The 19001-nt window shown below is 31.7% G+C and overlaps 1 protein-coding gene across 3 annotated transcripts in view; it reads right to left on the bottom strand.

The window, feature by feature from the left end:
- LOC127710401 (uncharacterized) overlaps positions 1 to 18608 on the bottom strand; it is a 175577-nt gene extending 156969 nt beyond the window's left edge. Inside the window, exons 1-7 of one of the 3 annotated variants that reach the window (XM_052216228.1) lie at positions 18237 to 18587; positions 9584 to 10177; positions 7697 to 7981; positions 6717 to 6800; positions 4455 to 4539; positions 3553 to 3780; positions 1054 to 1263 (exon numbers count right to left, since the gene is read on the bottom strand). In XM_052216228.1, coding sequence (XP_052072188.1) covers positions 1054 to 1263; positions 3553 to 3780; positions 4455 to 4539; positions 6717 to 6800; positions 7697 to 7981; positions 9584 to 10177; positions 18237 to 18357 — 1607 coding nt within the window. In that variant the 5' untranslated portion in view covers positions 18358 to 18587. Of the gene's footprint in view, positions 1 to 1053; positions 1264 to 3552; positions 3781 to 4454; positions 4540 to 6716; positions 6801 to 7696; positions 7982 to 9583; positions 10178 to 18236 lie in introns of all 3 variants that reach the window. The other 2 variants (XM_052216229.1, XM_052216230.1) reach the window with 2 other exon arrangements.
- Between the last annotated feature and the right edge of the window lie 393 nt (positions 18609 to 19001).

The following is a 19001-nucleotide window of genomic DNA, read 5'->3' on the forward strand; positions in this document are numbered from 1 at the left end:
TCCATTGGTATTATCAGATCTTACTTTAAATGTATATGTTTGGAAATATAACGACTGTTTCAAACAAATGACACTTTGTTTTTTTTTCAGACAATTTAAAATAAGGTAAATGTACATGTGTGTTCATAAATGTGTAACACATTAATTAAAGAGAGTATTCAATGTTGTTGCATCTCTAGTTTTAGCCGCCTTATTTGCACTAAAAAATGTTATGGTATTGCGCTGATAGAAAACCTTTGAAAAGAAAACTTGACAAAACAGTTCCAAGCAGTTCGAAAGCAGTTTGCGACGATTCATTACCGATTATTTAGAAGATCATTATCCACGGACTTTAATATTTTTAGTATGAAGGGTGCAATAAAGTATGATATAGTTTTAGGAGGATGTGTTCTTTTCAAACATTATTGTGGAAATACGTTATATCATAATATACTTTGTGAAAGGGAGAGGTACTTATGAAGTTTGCTAAATTATATGCAAATGACAAGTTTATCAGTCTGACAAGAATAATTGTAAAAATGTAAACACATTCGAAGATGTTCTGTTTTATATTAGACATTATAACAATACCCTAAAAAAATATCACTTTTTACTATTGTTAAATTTACGAAGAGTTTATTAAATGTCAAATTTCTTTTAAATTTTCACGTAAGGTTTTTTTCTCCTTCCATATCCTGTCTTCCTGTTTCTTCGAGGATTAACTATCTATTGGAGCTAATGGTAAGTTTGATATTGAATGTTTGCTGATTTCCGTTAGTATTTGTGATTTTCTTATCTTCTATGGATCTCTAGTGCGGATTTTTCTATTCCGCGGTAAACGCAGAAGTTCTCTTATCTTTTAACACAGCGTATTATGCATATAGTTTGTATATCTGCAATGTTAATTTTGAAGTTCATAGTTGCTTTGTAACAAACAAATACAGACTGAACAAACTTTTGTAAATCGTTGTTTGATTGGCAATCGTGCCATATCTCCGCATATTTGTATCGCCTTTTTTAAATAAGAAAACGATAAAACATAGAGCTTAAAAATTTCTGCCAATCATCACTAACCTTGAATTATTAGATGAATCAAAATGCTCAACATTCTCATTTTCTTTGTGACGTCTGTCTCCAGCTTTATCGTAGATCCCGTCCTGTGTTTCCGCATACGCGTCTTCTTCCTGTTTATCAGAACTCTCTCGAGTTTCTGTGTTTTGCTTGTTTCTTGACTTTGTTGCTTCGTTCACTTGAGCATATACAGCGGGTTGAGGTGGTGTATTTCTAAAAATATTATTAGGAAATACTGCATTTACCTTGTTTATGGGTTATCATTGCCAGTAAATGTTCAAACTGTCACTAAAAACCAAAATGACACCAACAATATTTAACTTTAAAATGCAATACTTCAGGGATAAGTGTGCTTGCATTGAAAAATTGATTTTGATATTGCTAGTTAGGTACACTTCTATGACGTTGGTAATATGCAATGTATCAATAACGTTAGCAATAAAACCAGACAGAAAACTAGCGGGAACATAGCTACCAAATCTTGAACATATTGAACAATAGAAAATTTTAAATAATTTCTAGGTAATACTTATAAATCTTATTGCGTGATGAGAATAGTATGAATACTTAAACAGAAAGTTGAAGCATCATAAACATTTTCATTATGATGCAGACTTCAAGAAAAATGAGAAGCTGGCATTACTGTTTACTTTTTGCTATATATGTGATGTCCTTACAATAGTAATATTTTTATTACATATATTCAAGTAATACAACAGTTAATATACAAATAGGATAATGTGGAATGATTGCCAATGAGACAACTTTCCATCAGAGACCAAATGACGTAAAATTTAGGTCCCGGTACGGTTTTTAACAATGAGCAAAACCCATTAAGCGTAGCAAGCTAGAGTACGTTTAATATCATGGGATATATCTAGAAATTGAGAATGAGGGTAGATTAAGAAATTCACTTAATAACAAAGGTGAATATTTCAATTTTCCTATTGTGGACTTTAATGACAGACGGTTACTGATTAATAGCTAGCTATTGCATCAATGGTTCCAAGTGGTAAAATTGAAGATCCCTTTGAACGTTTTAAGGACACCATCATATCGTTTTACCGTTATGTAATACCTGTGTCACATCAGTGTGTCTCATATAACCAAGTGTATGTTCCACGTGTCATTAACACAATCCCGTTTTCTTTCATTCAATTGTGACATTACCGCAAATAACTTATTATAGGATTTTTACTTGCTTCAACAACACGACGGGTATCACATGTGGAGCAGGAACTCCCTTTTTTCAAGAGCACTTGTTTTCATCTCCGATTTTTGGTAGGGTTGCTTAGTTTATTTGTTTGTTAATGAGGTTTGTCCTCTCGTCCTTTTTAATTTTGGAAATTGTGTAGACACAATTTTCAAATGCGCCCTTGGTATTTTCTATCTTTTGTTTACTCTCTCCAAATGACTTTTAAAACCATTTCATAAAAGTGTAAAGATATCAAATTAAAGTCATTGTTAATGATCTGAATTATGCATATTTTAAATATGATTCATTTTAGACAAAGAATACGTAATTGGTTGATATTTTGGATTTGATGACATTTTGTATGCATTTAGAATTCGTTGAAATTCATCTGAATATCGAACAAAATGATATATGTAGCATTTATAATTGCATAAATAAAGGCAACAGTAGTATACCGCTGTTCGAAACTCATAAATCGATAGAGATAAAAACAAATCCGGGTTACAAACTAAAACTGAGGGAAACGCATCAAATATAATAGGAGAACAACGACACAACAAAAACACAACATTAAAATTTAACACACACAGAAACGAACTATTATATAACAATGGCCATTTTCCTGACTTGGTACAGGACATTTTTAGAAAAAAATGGTGGGTTGAACCTGGTTTTGTGGCATGCCAAACCTCCCGCTTTTATGGCAATGTTAAATATAACATTAAAATGACAACATTACATGACAGGATTATAATACAAATAAATGGGAGAACATATAGGACAAAGAAACACACGAATAATAGCTAACAAAAGGCACCAGGTTTAAAAGAAAATAAAGAAAACAATTAATTTTTCTGAAAAAAGTCTACGAATGTATAGAACATACTTTAAAAGAGGCAAATAATATACATTTGTTCTCTTTAAACTGCGGTTTTCTTGAAAATCATTACATCAACAGAATTTGAATTTAATAGTATATGGTATTGGTGTACACATTGTCACATTACCGTTTACGTGAATCTCTAACATCTAGTAATGTCGTATGAAAGTTGCTTTGAAATGTGTAGAGTTCTAAAATAAAAGAGACAGAAAATACCACATGTGAAATCAAACAACAAAAGTCTGCAGAGATTAAATAGACATTATTTCTCAAACAAATGAAAAAGAACAGTCCATAAAACAGAACACGATAAATTATACATTGGGCAATTCCAACATATCAACCACTGTGGAGTGAACTGACAATCTAAGGAAAGGTCAGCAGTTCATGCTGCAATAGTTTTATAGTTGATTTATTTTGTACGTACGATTCGTTCTTTTTCTGTTCCTCTTCTTCTTGTTTCTTCAAGTATTCTTTATTATGCTCTTTAATATCTTCAACCTCGAGTCCATTATTAACACTTTGTTTTTTAGTAGCATCATCTTCCAAAGCAATGTAATCATAATCACCAGTCCTAGATTCCGTAACCTGTTTTTTTTTAGAGTCAACGGAACTTTTAGACTCATTTTTAATTGTAGGGGATTTACTCTTCCTTCTGAAAGAAAACAATAATAGACGTGAAGTCCAATGTAAACAATAATTCATTTAACTCAACACAAATTGATTTAACATATTTTATTCAAACTTTTACATGGAACTTTCATATGTTTGGAATTTCAATGAGTTATCAACATCTGCGACTTCCCTTTTTGAATAGTTACTTAAAAGCTTCAATGATGGCTTATACTGTCAAGAACAATTCACTCCTTAAAACTGTTTTAAGACCTTGAATTAGTAAAAATGAATAATAGTCATATCTTAAATTCATTGAAAAAAGATTGTTATGTGTAGTTATCTATCCTTTAGGTAGAAATACCAATTTATTAGGGATCAGCATGCGTTGCTATTATATGTCAAGTTCTATATTACACACATTTATATGAATTTCTTTTCTTCAATAGTTGTAGCAAACGCGCTGTTATTGGTGAGTTTTTCCGCTAGTTCAGAGATATATTGATTTATTTCTTTCATGAACAATACATAGTCTCTGATGTATACCTTATTCACACTATAAATTGCTGTATATCAGCATGACTGTACAGAAAAGACAAATTGAACTCATTTCTTAATCATAAGAATTTAAAATAAAAAGTTAACTAGAATTATTGTTATTTTAATTACATTATACTGTTCTCTGATTTATTTTTTCTTGATATATTTAATTCTTACTTTTTCCTTGCTATCATAACAATTAGGAAAATGATGATTATAACGATAACAACCGCCGAAACAATACCAATAGCTGTATATAGATCTGTAAAAGAAAAATGATTGTTAATATTTAATAATACTAGTTAAACATTCTCATTTTGATTATCAGACAGACGGAGAGATAAAAGGCAAATCTTTAACAAAAAATCTCATAGAAAACTTATATTTTTGGTAAAAGTAGTATTGAACTTGAGAAGAAAGGATGACAATTTTAAGTTCAAAATATAGCAAGAAAAGGTATTGGTTCATGACTTACAATTCCGAAATACGCTTGACAAAATTCAATTCAAAGAAAAAGTGCTTTCTTGTATTGATTTTTGTAATCTCAAAGTCACTGTAATGTATTCAAAACGGAGCAAATGTTCGTTATTGGAAATTTAAGACTATCGTAGTTTTATTCGGCCAACTCCTTCAAATTGACCGAGAAAGATATTTTCTTAAACTGCAGAATGCATCACATGATTTCTTCTCAAAATAAGCGATTTGACCTGTTTTTGATATTATAGCTTATGTCTTCACCTTATTGAGCGTATCACACTGAATGTTCGGCTGTAGGTGTTTTTGATAAAGGTTAATATAGATCAACCTTTTTTCAAATCTAAATGTTTGAATCAAATTGCTAATGAAATCCTTCACTCATTTGGTCTAGTCAAGAACGTTAACAATTTATTAAATCAATTGTTAATTGTGAAGGCGATTCCTCGTCCAGTTGACTTTTTCTTGCTTATGATGACGGATGTAATTATATCTATCATGAACCAATACCATTCCATGTTATATTTTGAACTTAAAATTGTCATCCTTTCTTCTTTAGTTCAAAATACCTTTTTTTTTTTTTTTTTTTTTTTTTATACACAGTTTTGATTAAGAAGAAAAACCGACATGGTTAGAAAATACAAATAATAACACCATTACAAAAACAATTCAATTTTAATATTCTTGTCTGGTTAGAAATTATATAAAATAACACCATTACAAACTCAATCCCAATTTAATATTCCTGTACGGGTCTATAAATAAATCAAATCTATTTTATTTTTTAGAAATTTACCTGTGATAATATAAACGTCACACAAAAATACGTCACTTTTTGTGACGTTGATCCATTCATGTGACGCGCAGTTTATATTTCGTTTTTGGTGTCCTGGTGTTCTGTCGTAAATTCATGGGAGGTGTCCGTTGTTATTCTGCGGTTTACATGTTGTAATGTTTATTATTATATATTTATTTATGTATTTCTGTGCTCAATGATCTTGCGTTTGTTTGTACTGTATTCCTGTCAAGTAGTGTTGTCATTTTAGCGCTATTTTTAACATTGCCATATAAGCGGGAGGTTTGGCTAGCCATAAAACCAGGTTCAACCCACCATTTTTTCTTAAAATATCCTGTTCCAAGTCAGGAATATGGCAGTTGTTATCAGACAATCCGTTTCTATGTATATTGGCGTTTGCTTTTGGTGTAGTTCAGTGTTTCTGTTGTTCCGTTGTTTTCCTCTTAAAGTTCATGTGTTTCCCTCGGTTTTAGCTTGTTACCCGGATTTGTTTTTGCTTAATCGAATTATGAGTATTGAACAGCGGTATACTACTATTTCCTTTAACTATATCCTTTATTCCGTAAGGAACAAATACTGAATAATTTGTTCAAGTGGAATTAATATAACAGAATTTTTCTTCTACTTGGAACTTATATAATAAAGGAATTTCTATTTCATGACCACACAACTGTAGACAGTTTTGTGAAAGCATTTCATAAATGAATTATAACGTACAAAGTATAGTACTACACTTGGGGCTAGCTATAATATGATAAGTAGAAACTCATTACATTTGCTTAATGCTACCCATGATTCAATCATATTACAATCATATTACAATCATATGTTTGTATTGACTTTTGATTTGACAGAATTTTGAAAACACAACCTTTTTTTTCAAATCGAACTTGGGTGATTCTTTAAGTTCATGTTTTCGAAAACAATTAATATAATTTCAGTGCGCTCAATCTGTTTCTTGAATAACTCATTATATTAAATTACCTCTTATTCACTATACTCTTTACACTTTTCATATACAATCATACTACATCTTCTTTTTTATATTTACATATCATGTAATAAAGAGATTAATTCATCATAATTTGATATTGAAAACATTGGCACTGTGTTAAACGTTTTAATAAAGAAATTGGAAAATACACTTAAACAAATAAAACAAGCAATACCCGAGTTTTCATCCGGTTTTTCCTTTTTATCGTCAACACCAGAAGAACTGCCTGTGGAACTAGACTGGGTCGTTGAAATGTCAACTTTGTAAAAAAAAAAACGAAAAACACAAGGTTAAAACAATAATATACTTTTATGATTAGTCGATTTTTCAATTTTCAGTCAAATTAATGTTGAATATTCTGTACAAAGAAACAATCTCAATTCATTTCAATATATTCGCACAAAACCAAACAGTGGTATAGTAATGGAACCTTTGCATTCAGATCGGAAATCAAAAGGAACTGTGCTTAACTTACTATATTTTCTTATTCAAATGCGCATCTTTTCAGATAATCTGCTGTTATAAATATATGAACATGAACATCGATAATTGGAGAACAGACTAACAACATATGATTTTGGCAAAAGGGTAAGAATGTGCTCCCTATATCAGGATAAGCAGATGGAGTAAGAAAAGCGAACATTATTAATTAAGGGAATATAGCACTCTTTATACATATCACTATAATCGTGCAATTGTAAGCGTAGGTATATAAAACTAACAAATAAACAGGAATTGTACAAACAAGTCATTGCAAGGAAGTTGTTGATCCTACCTAAAGTACTAGAATGTTCGTTAATAGTGCATGTTGTATGAGCTATAAAATAAACAGATAAACGTGATATAACATTCGAAATTTACCGAAATGACAACCATAAAGAGAGTGTAAATGATTTAGAAAACCAGGGAGAATGTTAAAACAAGATTACTACAAAGTGCTTTACATGGTCACGTATTGGCAAATAATGTTTAAGACTTTATTTTGGCAACAAGTATTAGCGTATGAAAAGTGTTTTAATTTCAGAATATATATGTAAGCGAGCAGTTATATTTACTGTAACAGTACTATCGTTACTGAATTCAAAAAGTTCATATCAAGTAAATAATGAACACACATGTATAAGTTACAAATACATGTCACAATTTTTTTTTTACCTTTATTCATAATATTTACTTGCAAATCAGTAGAGTTTGTGAACGTGCCGCCATTGAAAGTGTTACTGACTTTACAGGTGTATACTCCACTATTCGTTACATTCATATCCGTAATATTCAAGTTTTCATTTGTGCTTATGCGTTCCTTATGGTTTTCTTTATACCATTGGTAATTTGGTTTAGGATTACCATCGCTCTTACAAGTTAAATGTATACTAGTATCTTCGCCTACTACATAGTATGCTTTATTCGGATATTTTATTATAGTTGGCATGCTCACTTCATCTGAAAAATGGAAGCATGCATACATGGTAGCGACAATATTTAGAAATTCCTCAGACATTCGGATTACATCTAAGTATGCATTTCTAAATATTATCATGCAAACTATACTGTAGATTTATTTACTGTAGCAGATGTTGTTGGCGTTTGCAAATATTGATGTCTTTTTGTTTTGTATTAATTGATTGGTGTTGTCTCCATGACGTTAAATCTGCAATTTCTTTTTTTTTCAGGCTTAAAAACAGTAAAACATAAAATCTAAAGTTGTGTATCTTATATGTCTTAATGATTTCAGAGTTGACTTCTAATACACATAGCATGAACATGCTAGAAACCTGAGAAAGCAAGCTTTACTTTAGATATGTTCGGTAAGCGGGACATAAACACAACAAATCATTCTAGTTTGAATATTATTACATATAGCTTTTCAGGAACTAACCTTTATTTGAAACTTTTGAAAGATATTGTGGGCATGCACACCTTACAGTCATTCAAAAAAAATATCGTTGACCTTTAATTAATGCTAACTAGAGAGATCACCTAATTACTATAACTAAATGATTAAATGCAAATGATGTTAAAGTCAAATGAATCCTATCAAATGCCTGACAACTATTTGAAAGACAAAATGCAGTTGATCTATTAGGTATAGTACTTGAGAGTGTGGTCAAACCGTTCAAAACTATCATTGGTTAATGAACCATGAACATAAGAAAACACAAGATTAATATGAGAAGGTTACAAGGAGTCTGATAATCAAATATTGTTGACATTTTTATTGTAGGCAAGAAACTGACAATCCCAAAACTAAAACTAAGAATGAACCATTAGCAATCATGTTCTGCATTCGATGGAAACATTCGTCGGAAGCGAAACAAAAATAGGTAACATTGCAATACTGTACGTTTTTGTATATCCAGGAAAAGTAGAACCCCTTTCCCAAAATATTCAATAAATCCACAGTATAAGTGCAAGACTATAAATAAGTTTTACTACGTGCAATCAAATAAAAAAAATCATTGAACAGTAATGTTATTTGTATTAGAGATGAAATGATGTATGACATTGTTAGAGCTGTGTAAATATGGATTTGATGCTCTAAGTGTTTTGAAGTAAGTGTTAAAACTTGCTTACATTGACTTTTGTCGAATAATTTTTGACAACGTAATCCCGTTTAAGGTCAAGCAAGTGTTGCTGTAAAGGTTTTTTTAAAAGAAATTAATAAATAAATATTACATACTTAATCCGCTTGAAAAACAAACGAAAAGAGACAAAAGATACATAGAAATAAAAGATAAAAAAATAAAATTTTGAATATTTGATATTCATTGGCTTTTATTTTTTTGTGTATTCTAACCTTTGATCTTAATTCCTATCATAGGTGAGCAGTTGTGCTTTCCGTAAACTCGTAATGTCTTTGTTGATATTTTTGTTTCTATTTTTATGCAAACAGAAGTGAAATAATGTTATAAAATTAACAAATTCTAATCAAATTTAAAAGATTCTATCCTAATAGCAACCAGAGTGTTATGTTATACAAAAGAAAGTGCCTACATCTACATATGAAATTTTTACCGCGAATAAGGTAACAAAGTATTAACTTACAGTAGACCTCTATTGGTTCCGTTTCTACATACATATCCGGCTCTGCCATTGACGAATTAACAACACATCGTATCACTGCATTGTTGTCTCTAGACATTACTTGGAATGTGAGGTTACTTCTACGATAGTAGGAACAATTTTCAGACATTTCTGATATTGATGTTTCAGTGGCTGTATATGTCATAGATAAATTGTGGCCATTACGATACTTTTGGAAGACATGTTTCTCTGCAGGTTTTCCAACGTCTCCTGTACAGACAACTGTTATGTTATCCCCTTCAGCTATTCCTTGTGCTGTTGTTGTTTGTTGTATAGAATGTGTAGTAGTTCTGTAGCTGCTGTCGGTGGAAAGATACTCGTCCGAAGGGGTAGAAGATGTAGTTTTATGATCAGTTGTTGGTAGCGTAGAATGGGTGGATGCAGTTGTATCGTTCTGTTCATCGCTGTCCATGGTAGATATTGTTTCATTTAACTTTGTTGTCACTGCAGAAGATGACGACGAAGTGGTAGCAGACATAGGTACTGTTGAGGTCGTTGACGATGAATCGGCAAATACCTTTATCCAAAATATTCTATCAGGCTTCGAAGGTGTCACTATTCGAAATAGAAATAGTCAGCTCATCACTTAGGAAGAAAATGTTTTTTAAATGAATAAGACCCAGTCGAATTGTGACCAGTAGGATTTGTTTCTCCTTTTTTATGTGAAAATCTGTTGTAAATTGTGTCGGAAGTAACCGTACCATAATAAGTATGCTGGTCCCAGTTTTGTGTAAATTTTTTTTTTCTTCAAATGTACATATAGTTTTCTCGTTAGATTTGTTTTATATTTGTTATTCGGGCCATTTATAGCTTACTATTCGGTATGGATTTGTCTCAATGTCAAAGGCCGTATGGTAACCTATTATAGTCGTTAACTTCTATGTCATTTTGTCTCTGGTGGAGAGTTGTCTCAATAGCAATCATACCACATCTTCTTATTCTTATATTCTCTCATTTATTGTTCACTATCATAGTTTTTTTACACGCTCTGATCTTAAGACTGGACAAAGCGTTTTCCTCATCCGCCTTTTTCTACAATTATATCAACTTTTTATATGCTAGTAATTGTATTCACAATTTATTCTTTGTTAGTTCTTGATTAACATTTAAAGCTTGGGTAAAATTTAAATTTGAGATATTCCCAGCACACGAATAAATGTTGTACATTTTATGCTGTAGACATGCAAATTTTTCAAACTGCTTTTTAGGTTTTTTTTTGTTAAAATATATATTTTTTAGCATTCTTTACAAACGTTATCGAGTAAATATTTAATGACTCAATTATGACTGTACCCTTTTCTTCACTTTTTTGTTATTCCTCAGGTGAAGGATAAAAGAATGAGTTGTTGAAAAAATACTTAAAACATCTACATAAAAATGTGCTAGTTTCACGTCAAAAATCTGGTTAGTGGTTGTCCTGAGTAAGATCTTACTGTTCTTTCATTTACATTCGCTAGTCTGAAGTACCGAATTGTATGCTTGGTATTTTATACGAGTTTGTATGCGTTTGTACGCGTTGTCAAAAGATATGATAAAGTCTGTATTTATTGATGACGATACACTGATCATAAGAAGACAAGTCATGGCAAACACTCATGATTTGTTTGTTGCGGCGTTCTGCAAAGAGTAGCGGAAAAGCTTGGTTTGAAAGAGAATACAGTTGGCAACTTCAGTTTTTTTTTCAATGATCGTCCAAAGTTTACAAGCTACTATTGTACTCAGATGATTTATACATAAATCATAGTCAATGATGTACAAATAATTAAAGAAATAGGATACACAAATGTATACACCTCTTGGGCAATTAATTTCTTAAGTTGCTACATTTATATAACTGATAAAGCATTTATTTTTTCAAATATGTGAGCAATTTTAAGGACATAATTCGTTCATATATATCGTTGTTTGATTAAGAGAAAAAATTAACCATTAAGGAATTTCAGAGACTTCATCACAATCATAATAAATTACAATGCTTACACATGTTTAAATAATATTAATAGTATAACATGAAAATATTTTCACCAGCATATCATAAAGAATATATCATTTCACATTTGAAGGAAATTAACATATTCTATTGATATCCGTCATTCAGATTGGAAATAAACCAGAACCACTGTGTATCATCGCCACCGGATATTGGGTACCAACGTAGCGGAGAGAAAGGAGAAAAAAAAACAAGGTAAGAAATACTTTTTTTTTAACCATTTCTACAGTTTTGATGAAACCGCTTATGAAACGATTTTCTGATAGATAGTGCTTTAATTTCTTATGCCAACAAGTAGCAAACAAAGACTAGATTTTGTGTTATACTTCAAAACCGTTCACTTGGTACCAGAAAATTTCGAGGTCGATCGCCTTTAGACGTCTCGCTGGCCAGATATTCAACTGTTTTTCATTCTTTTTCCAGACAAATTTTTAGATTATGATAGTGTGACCTCATATTTACTGAAATTCGCTATCAAAAAGATGTTTTCTAAAGAAGATCGGTAAAAATCAATCAATCCTAGGGTACGGCAACTTTCTCGTGTTTACAGATTTACAGTACGGCAACTTGTTTTCCAGCTGTATGGCAACTTGCTAGTTTTATAAAAATGTATATGCCGTCCTTTTCAAGATATAGTGCTATAAGTTCAAAAACCTAATTATGAATTATATTTCTTATATATCCGAGTTTACATCAATCAGATATGAGATGCAATGTAATGTTGTCAATTTTAATACATTGAACAAATGAAAAATCAGTTCATCTTTTCTCCCAGTCATAACATTTTGATATTCAAAAAAATGGTAAATTAAACGTTTACAATTTGAATACGATACATACAACAGCGGATAAATGTTTTGACTTTCTTTTACACTTTTGCTGTGTCTTTGACAGGCTACTCATATGGTTAAATGACAGCTATCATTAACACTGAAGCAAATTAAGTCAAATGATATTTTACATACACATTTTGAACTTTGTTAACCTTGTAAGAAAATCTTTTTATACACACGTAAGAATGACTCACCTTACACTCTGATTATCCCATTTATCAACGTAACGTGTACTTGGAAAAAATGTCTTTTCCCCGTATGCTCTCTTAAAACAGGTATTCAGTTTGGCAAACAACGACAAGGTCGCAAAATGTAGTTTTAGATTTGGGGGGGTTAGGGGGGGGGGGGGGGGGGTGTAGGAGGTCATTTGAAAAAAAGGCAAGACAGGAGTTTTGAGTAAAAAAAAAAGGCAGGATGAGCAACTTGGCAAAAAAAAAGGCAGGATGACAATTTATGTAAAAAAAGTCAGGATAAACTAATAAAAAAAAAGGCAGGACCGAATAGAGTGAAAAAAAGGCAGGACAGTGATAACAACTTAACAAAAATGCAGGACAAAAGTTTTCATCCTAGCCCCCCCCCCCCCCCCCCCCCCCCCCCTAAAAATCAAATGGTAGCTCCCTAAGATGCATAAAATTTAGTTGAGGCAAAGTTAAGTTAGAGAACGGAAACGAAAAAATCAGCAATTTTTCCATTTGTAACTCTAGAAAGGTAAAAGTGATGCCACCCAAATTCGAACTTGATCTGTGTATTGAGGTAATTAGCATTGTGTATAAGTTTCATAACATTTGGTTGAGGCAAACTAAAATTAGATAACGGAAACCAATTTCGGGACGTATGGACGTACGGACGGACATACGGACGAACAGGTGAAAATTAATGTCCCCTCCGCTACGGCGGGGGCATAAAAACCGGTTTGTTCTTATATGTGAATGAAGATTTGAGCGCCCACAAGCATGTTACACCGCGCCACATTCTATATGTGCCTGTCCCTAGTCAGGAGCCTGTTATTTAGTAGTTGTTGTAGGTTGCTGTCTGTCATATTTTTTTTAGTTTATCGTTTTGTCATAAATCAGACCATTGTTATTTTCGTTTGTCAAGTCTTTTATATCTGACTATACGATGTGGGATTTTCTCATTGTTGAAGGCCGTACGATGACCTACAGTTGCTTAAATCCGCTTCATTTGGATTCTGTTGGATAGTCGTCTCATTGACAATCATACCACATCTCCTTATCTTATATGTATTATTAACTTATTTTTAAAGGCTAATTTTAAAAGGCAACTACAACCAGAATGATAGTTTAAAGAAAATTTCTATTCTAAAAAAAAAAATCTTCTTCAGTAAAAAAAAAAGGCACAAGCTCGCGACTTATACTGTTTGAAATTTTTGAAAATAATATGCTATAAAACATCATTTTGAGAATGTATTGATATCGCAGAATGTTTATAGGGAAAACGGTAGTATTTATTCTTCCATAGGCGACAATACTAACATTTTCTAAATTTACAACTTTTATAATAAAAACCTGGACAAAACATTTATGTGTGATATTAGTACTTTATTAATCTGTTTTAGAAATTGAAGTCAAATGTAGCATGACCATCTTCCAACGGGGCTGGTTTATGGTATCCATGCCCACCGTCATTTTACATCAAATTTATGAAAATTTGGAAGCCTTTTGGAATAATTCTCAAGAAAATATTTCAATGTGTTTGAAAATTTATATTTTAAATATATAACTGCGGTTATTCATTAATAAATAAAGAAAATATATTATACCCTTACATCCAATCACAGCGCTCCTAAGTTGACTTCCTTCACCTGCCTTGGGTACACAAAATGCCAACCTAAAGTCGGGAAAATTTAATACTAGTTGTTTTCCTATATATACTGTTACATAAAGATATAAAGAATTCTTATGACACCATCAATGCAATACTGAGTTATTGTGAAAACCTTGGCTATAAGAAATACTTGTCTGTCCCCATTACTTATAGAAACATGGATCATTTTATGTCCCTACCCCCACATGCTGATTTATCTCTTTCTGCGCTTCTTTCAGATAAGGCATGATAAACTACCTGTATCCAATCACATCTTTTCTTATTTAAAAAGAATAGTAAACAGTTAAAAATGACTGTTCCATTCAATTTGTATTCATTTTATCCAAAATTTACATCATAAGCACAAATTCCAGATTTTTCATACTAAACTCCATTCCATGCTTTAATATATGCCATATTGTAGTCCAAAATTTTCAGAGCTTGTTATAAAATCCAGTTTTCTGTCTTGAGATGATAAGAACAAAGATGTTGGACACCTAAAACATTAAATATGCAAAAAAAACAGCTGTAAAGTTGCCTTTGTTGCCTGTATTAATCTATAAAATAGCTGAGTTATGTCCTTGGGAGTATTTATTTCCAGAATAAGACAAAAAGTAGAAAATGAAAAATTAGATATGTTAGATATACACAAAAGGCCAACCTAGTAAAGCCGGGAAAATGTAATACTACTTTTTTCCCTATATAAGGGATGCAAATCAGGCTGCGGCTACGGCATAGACTATTTATATAAAGCTTTATAATTGAGAAGATAGAAGACCTGGATACGCATATATCTTGTATACAGAACAATTGAAATGATATTTTAAGATTAATAAGTTGTATACCTTTTTATACATTAGAGCTAGAAGTTGTAATGCATCTGTTAAGTTCAAGAAATATAGTCACATTAAATCTAATAATGACAAGTGAAAATCAGTTTAGATCCTGATGGTGTATTCTCATTAAATCTTTGGAAAAAAATCAACGAAATAGTAAAGATTGATTTGAAAAAGCGTTAATTTAGATATCTGCCCTTGGATACAGTTTGAAGGTTAAATAAATGTTTATTTTTAAACACTAAAACCTAATATAAAGGTCGAGTTCCGTACCTTTATAAAGAGACGACCAGACCATTTGATACTCTTTTTTTGGGGGGTGGGGGGCGGGGTTGCACGAGGACTTTTTTCCGGATTGATCATTTGTTTGCTTATTTGTTTCCGCCTTTTTGTACACATCTGTCAGTTCTTACCCGGCCAAGTTATTTGTAATTCATAATCCTCCTGTCGCCTTCCAGAAAATCAAATTGCAATCTCGTATGTTTCAAAACAGAGAAGGTGTGTTTGAAAACAAAATAACCACGTTCTGCAGGAACAGTTAATGCAATTACAAGTCTTACTTGTATTGAATTATATCACTTTATTTGACACAATATTAAAGTCTAAATTATTGTCCTGAAACATGAAAAATGCTAATTTGTTGGCCCTTTTTGGCCCCTAATTACTAAACAGCTACGACAAAAAACCCAAAAATAAATGCCAACCTTCCTATTGTGGTATAGAACCTTGTGCTAAAACTTAATAGAGATCCATACACTTATACTCAAGTTATTGTCTGAGAACCAGAAAAAAAAAGTTTTTGTTGGTCCCATTTTGACCCCTTATTACTCAACAGCTACGACAATAACCCCTAAAATAAATCCAAACCTTCCTATTGTGGAATGGAACCTTGTGCTAAAATTTAATAGAGATCCATACACTATACTCAAGTTATTGTCTGCAAACCAGAAAAATAATTGTTTTTGCCCCTTTTTGGCCTCTAATTACAAAACAGTTACGATAATAAACCCCAAAATTAATCCCAACCCTCTTATAGTGGTATGGAACCTTGTGCTAACATTTCATTCAGATCCATACACTTATACTCAAGTTGTTGTCTGCGAACTTATTTATTGTCTATGAATCAGTAAAAAAATGCTTGTTTTTGGACCCTTCATGGCCCCTAATTACAAAACGGCTACGACAATACCCCCCAAAATCATTCCCAACCTTCCTATTGTGGTATGAAACCTTGTGCTAAAGTTTCATAGAGATCCATACACTTATACTCAAGTTATTGTCTGCGAACCAAAATGTGTTCGGACACCGACGCAGACATCGCCATAACATAATAACACAAACAATTTTGCGGGCGTATAAAAACAGGCTACAGTAACTCGAAAATTATTTCGAAACGCAATGAATAATTCATTTTCCCCCTAATTTTCAATGCAAACAAAGTATTTTGTTCACTTTCCTTCTCAACAATGAATAATTTAAGTTTTATATATTCAAGATATTTAAAATTAGTCAATATATATTAAAAAAAATCCCCAACACAAGATGAATGGTCGGTGTTTTAATGAACATTTGAAAATTCGCCCTTACAACAAATAAGACAACAGTTGTTAGTATTATAAAGACATATGAATATATTTAGGATTATTAGGTTAAAGTAATCATTTTTGTCATCCAATAAAGGTAGCAATGATGACATCTGAATGAAATTAACAGCAAATGTCTTATGAAATTTTTTGCTATGTAGTTTATTTCGTATATTTGTAAGCTGATAACGCGTTGATGTGTACACCATATCACCCTTGTTATTATCGGTATTATTATTAATATCCTCTTTACATTTCAGTATATCGCCAGACGCCGTACAGAAAACAAGTTAATTTGCAATTCGCTGTACAACGTTCTGCAATTCGCCTTACAGTAAAAAATAACTGTTTTTGGTCCATATTCTTTAGAAAACATCTTTTTGATAGCGAATTTCAGTAATTATGAAGTCACACTATCATAATCTAAAAATTTGTCTGGAAAAAGAATGAAAAACAGTTGAATATCTGGCCAGCGAGACGTCTAAAGGCGATCGACCTCGAAATTTTCTGGTACCAAGTGAACGATTTTGAAGTTTAACACAACATCTTGTCTTTGTTTGATACTTGTTGGCATAAAAAATTAAAGCAATATCTATCAGAAAATCGTTTCATAAGCGGTAACCTCATCAAAACTGTAGAAATGGTTGAAATTAAAGGATTTCTCACCTTGTTTTTTTTCTCCTTTCTCTCCGCTTCGTTTGTACCCAATTTCCGGTGGCGATAATACACAGTGGTAACGTTATTTTTCATATACTACCTTAAAACGGATTGGGATTTAACATCGTTGTTAAGTATAGGTTAGACAATACTTGGTTATGTTTTATGAATATTTAAAACCCAAGGCGTAATTCATAAAACATGACCAAGTATTGTCTGACGAATTTAGAACATATTCACACCTCCGAGTGACAAAACAAAATTAGCATCTCCATTGTAATAATCAAACCTTAATATGAGCTCACTTTAAGTGTTAAAATGGTTAGTAAAAGGAATTTAAATCATATTTAATGGCCATTTCAACAGATGGAATGAAACAGCAATGAGATAGTTTTGTGATTACAAAAAAAAGATAAATTATTCAAAAATGGAGATTTCTTCTGCTTCAGGTATAATTTAATACTTATACATCTAAATTTCCTTCATTTTAAAAAGCACATAATGTTATATTAATCAGCTTTTCTAAAATGGTATACTTTTTAATAATGACAAAACTTCATCAATAAATTTTAAAATTACAATCCCTTCAACATCAGATACTTACTTTTACTAATGTGTTTTTAAAGAATAACTCACACAACAAGTACATGTATAACTAATGAAGCAGTATGATGCTATGTTCTCTTGAGCACTTGAGTGAAACTCATATTTTCGGTCGACTAATTGTTCGTAATGCTCAATCGTGTGTGTCTTGTGAACCTGTTTTCGTTATTGTTTGGGGCAGTCTATGATGTTGTCTGCCTTCCGATATAAAATGTGATTGCTATCCAGGTATCTCACTATTTGAGAAAGTCATGATATCACTATAGTAACACATTTAATTTCAAATACCTTGGACTGATATGCTTATGTTGTTTGAAGTTGCATCTCGTGGCACGCCACCGGAATCAACGAATCTCACATTACATCTATAGAATGTGTCGTCTATGCACAACAGCTTGTTAAATACCATGACTGCCTTTGTTGATGATTGTGTTATATTACTTAGTGTCACCCTCCCGATCAAATACTGTCCTTGTGGAGTTATCAACGGCTTTATACCTGGTAAATATGTTGCTATGGTGCCAAACGTTGTGGTGCTCGCGTTCAAAGCCAGAAAAGCAACAGAATCGATCCTAAGAACATTTTTAATGGTGTATGAACATTCTATTTGTGTTCCATTATCGCCAAGTAGACCTGTAACATTTTCTTTCATTCCAGCTGACAATGTATGGACGCCTAAAAATGAAATTAAACCTCCCAATAAATCAATGTCATTAATAAGTTCATATGTGTAATAATTACAACACAGCAAATCATATACTCATATATTATTAGTGAATACAATATTTGAAGAAAACTAAAACTGTGAATGACCACCCTAATCTCGTTTAAGGACCAATTTAACATTTTTGTATGTTTGCTTAATTACGCGTCTCTGAAAAATATATATCCTAAAGTATTTAAGAAATCCATCTTTTAATACAAGGTGTCATAGAGTAAAACTTTGTACATTTATTTCTTATCTAAGATCGGTATGTAATTGCCCACATTAATTTACTATGGTCAAGCGTGTTAAGTATTTGTAGATTTATTGTTTTCATGAACTTAAGCAGA

This window comes from Mytilus californianus, unplaced genomic scaffold (genome assembly GCF_021869535.1).
Source record: "Mytilus californianus isolate M0D057914Y unplaced genomic scaffold, xbMytCali1.0.p SCAF_76, whole genome shotgun sequence".
NCBI lineage: Eukaryota > Metazoa > Mollusca > Bivalvia > Mytilida > Mytilidae > Mytilus > Mytilus californianus.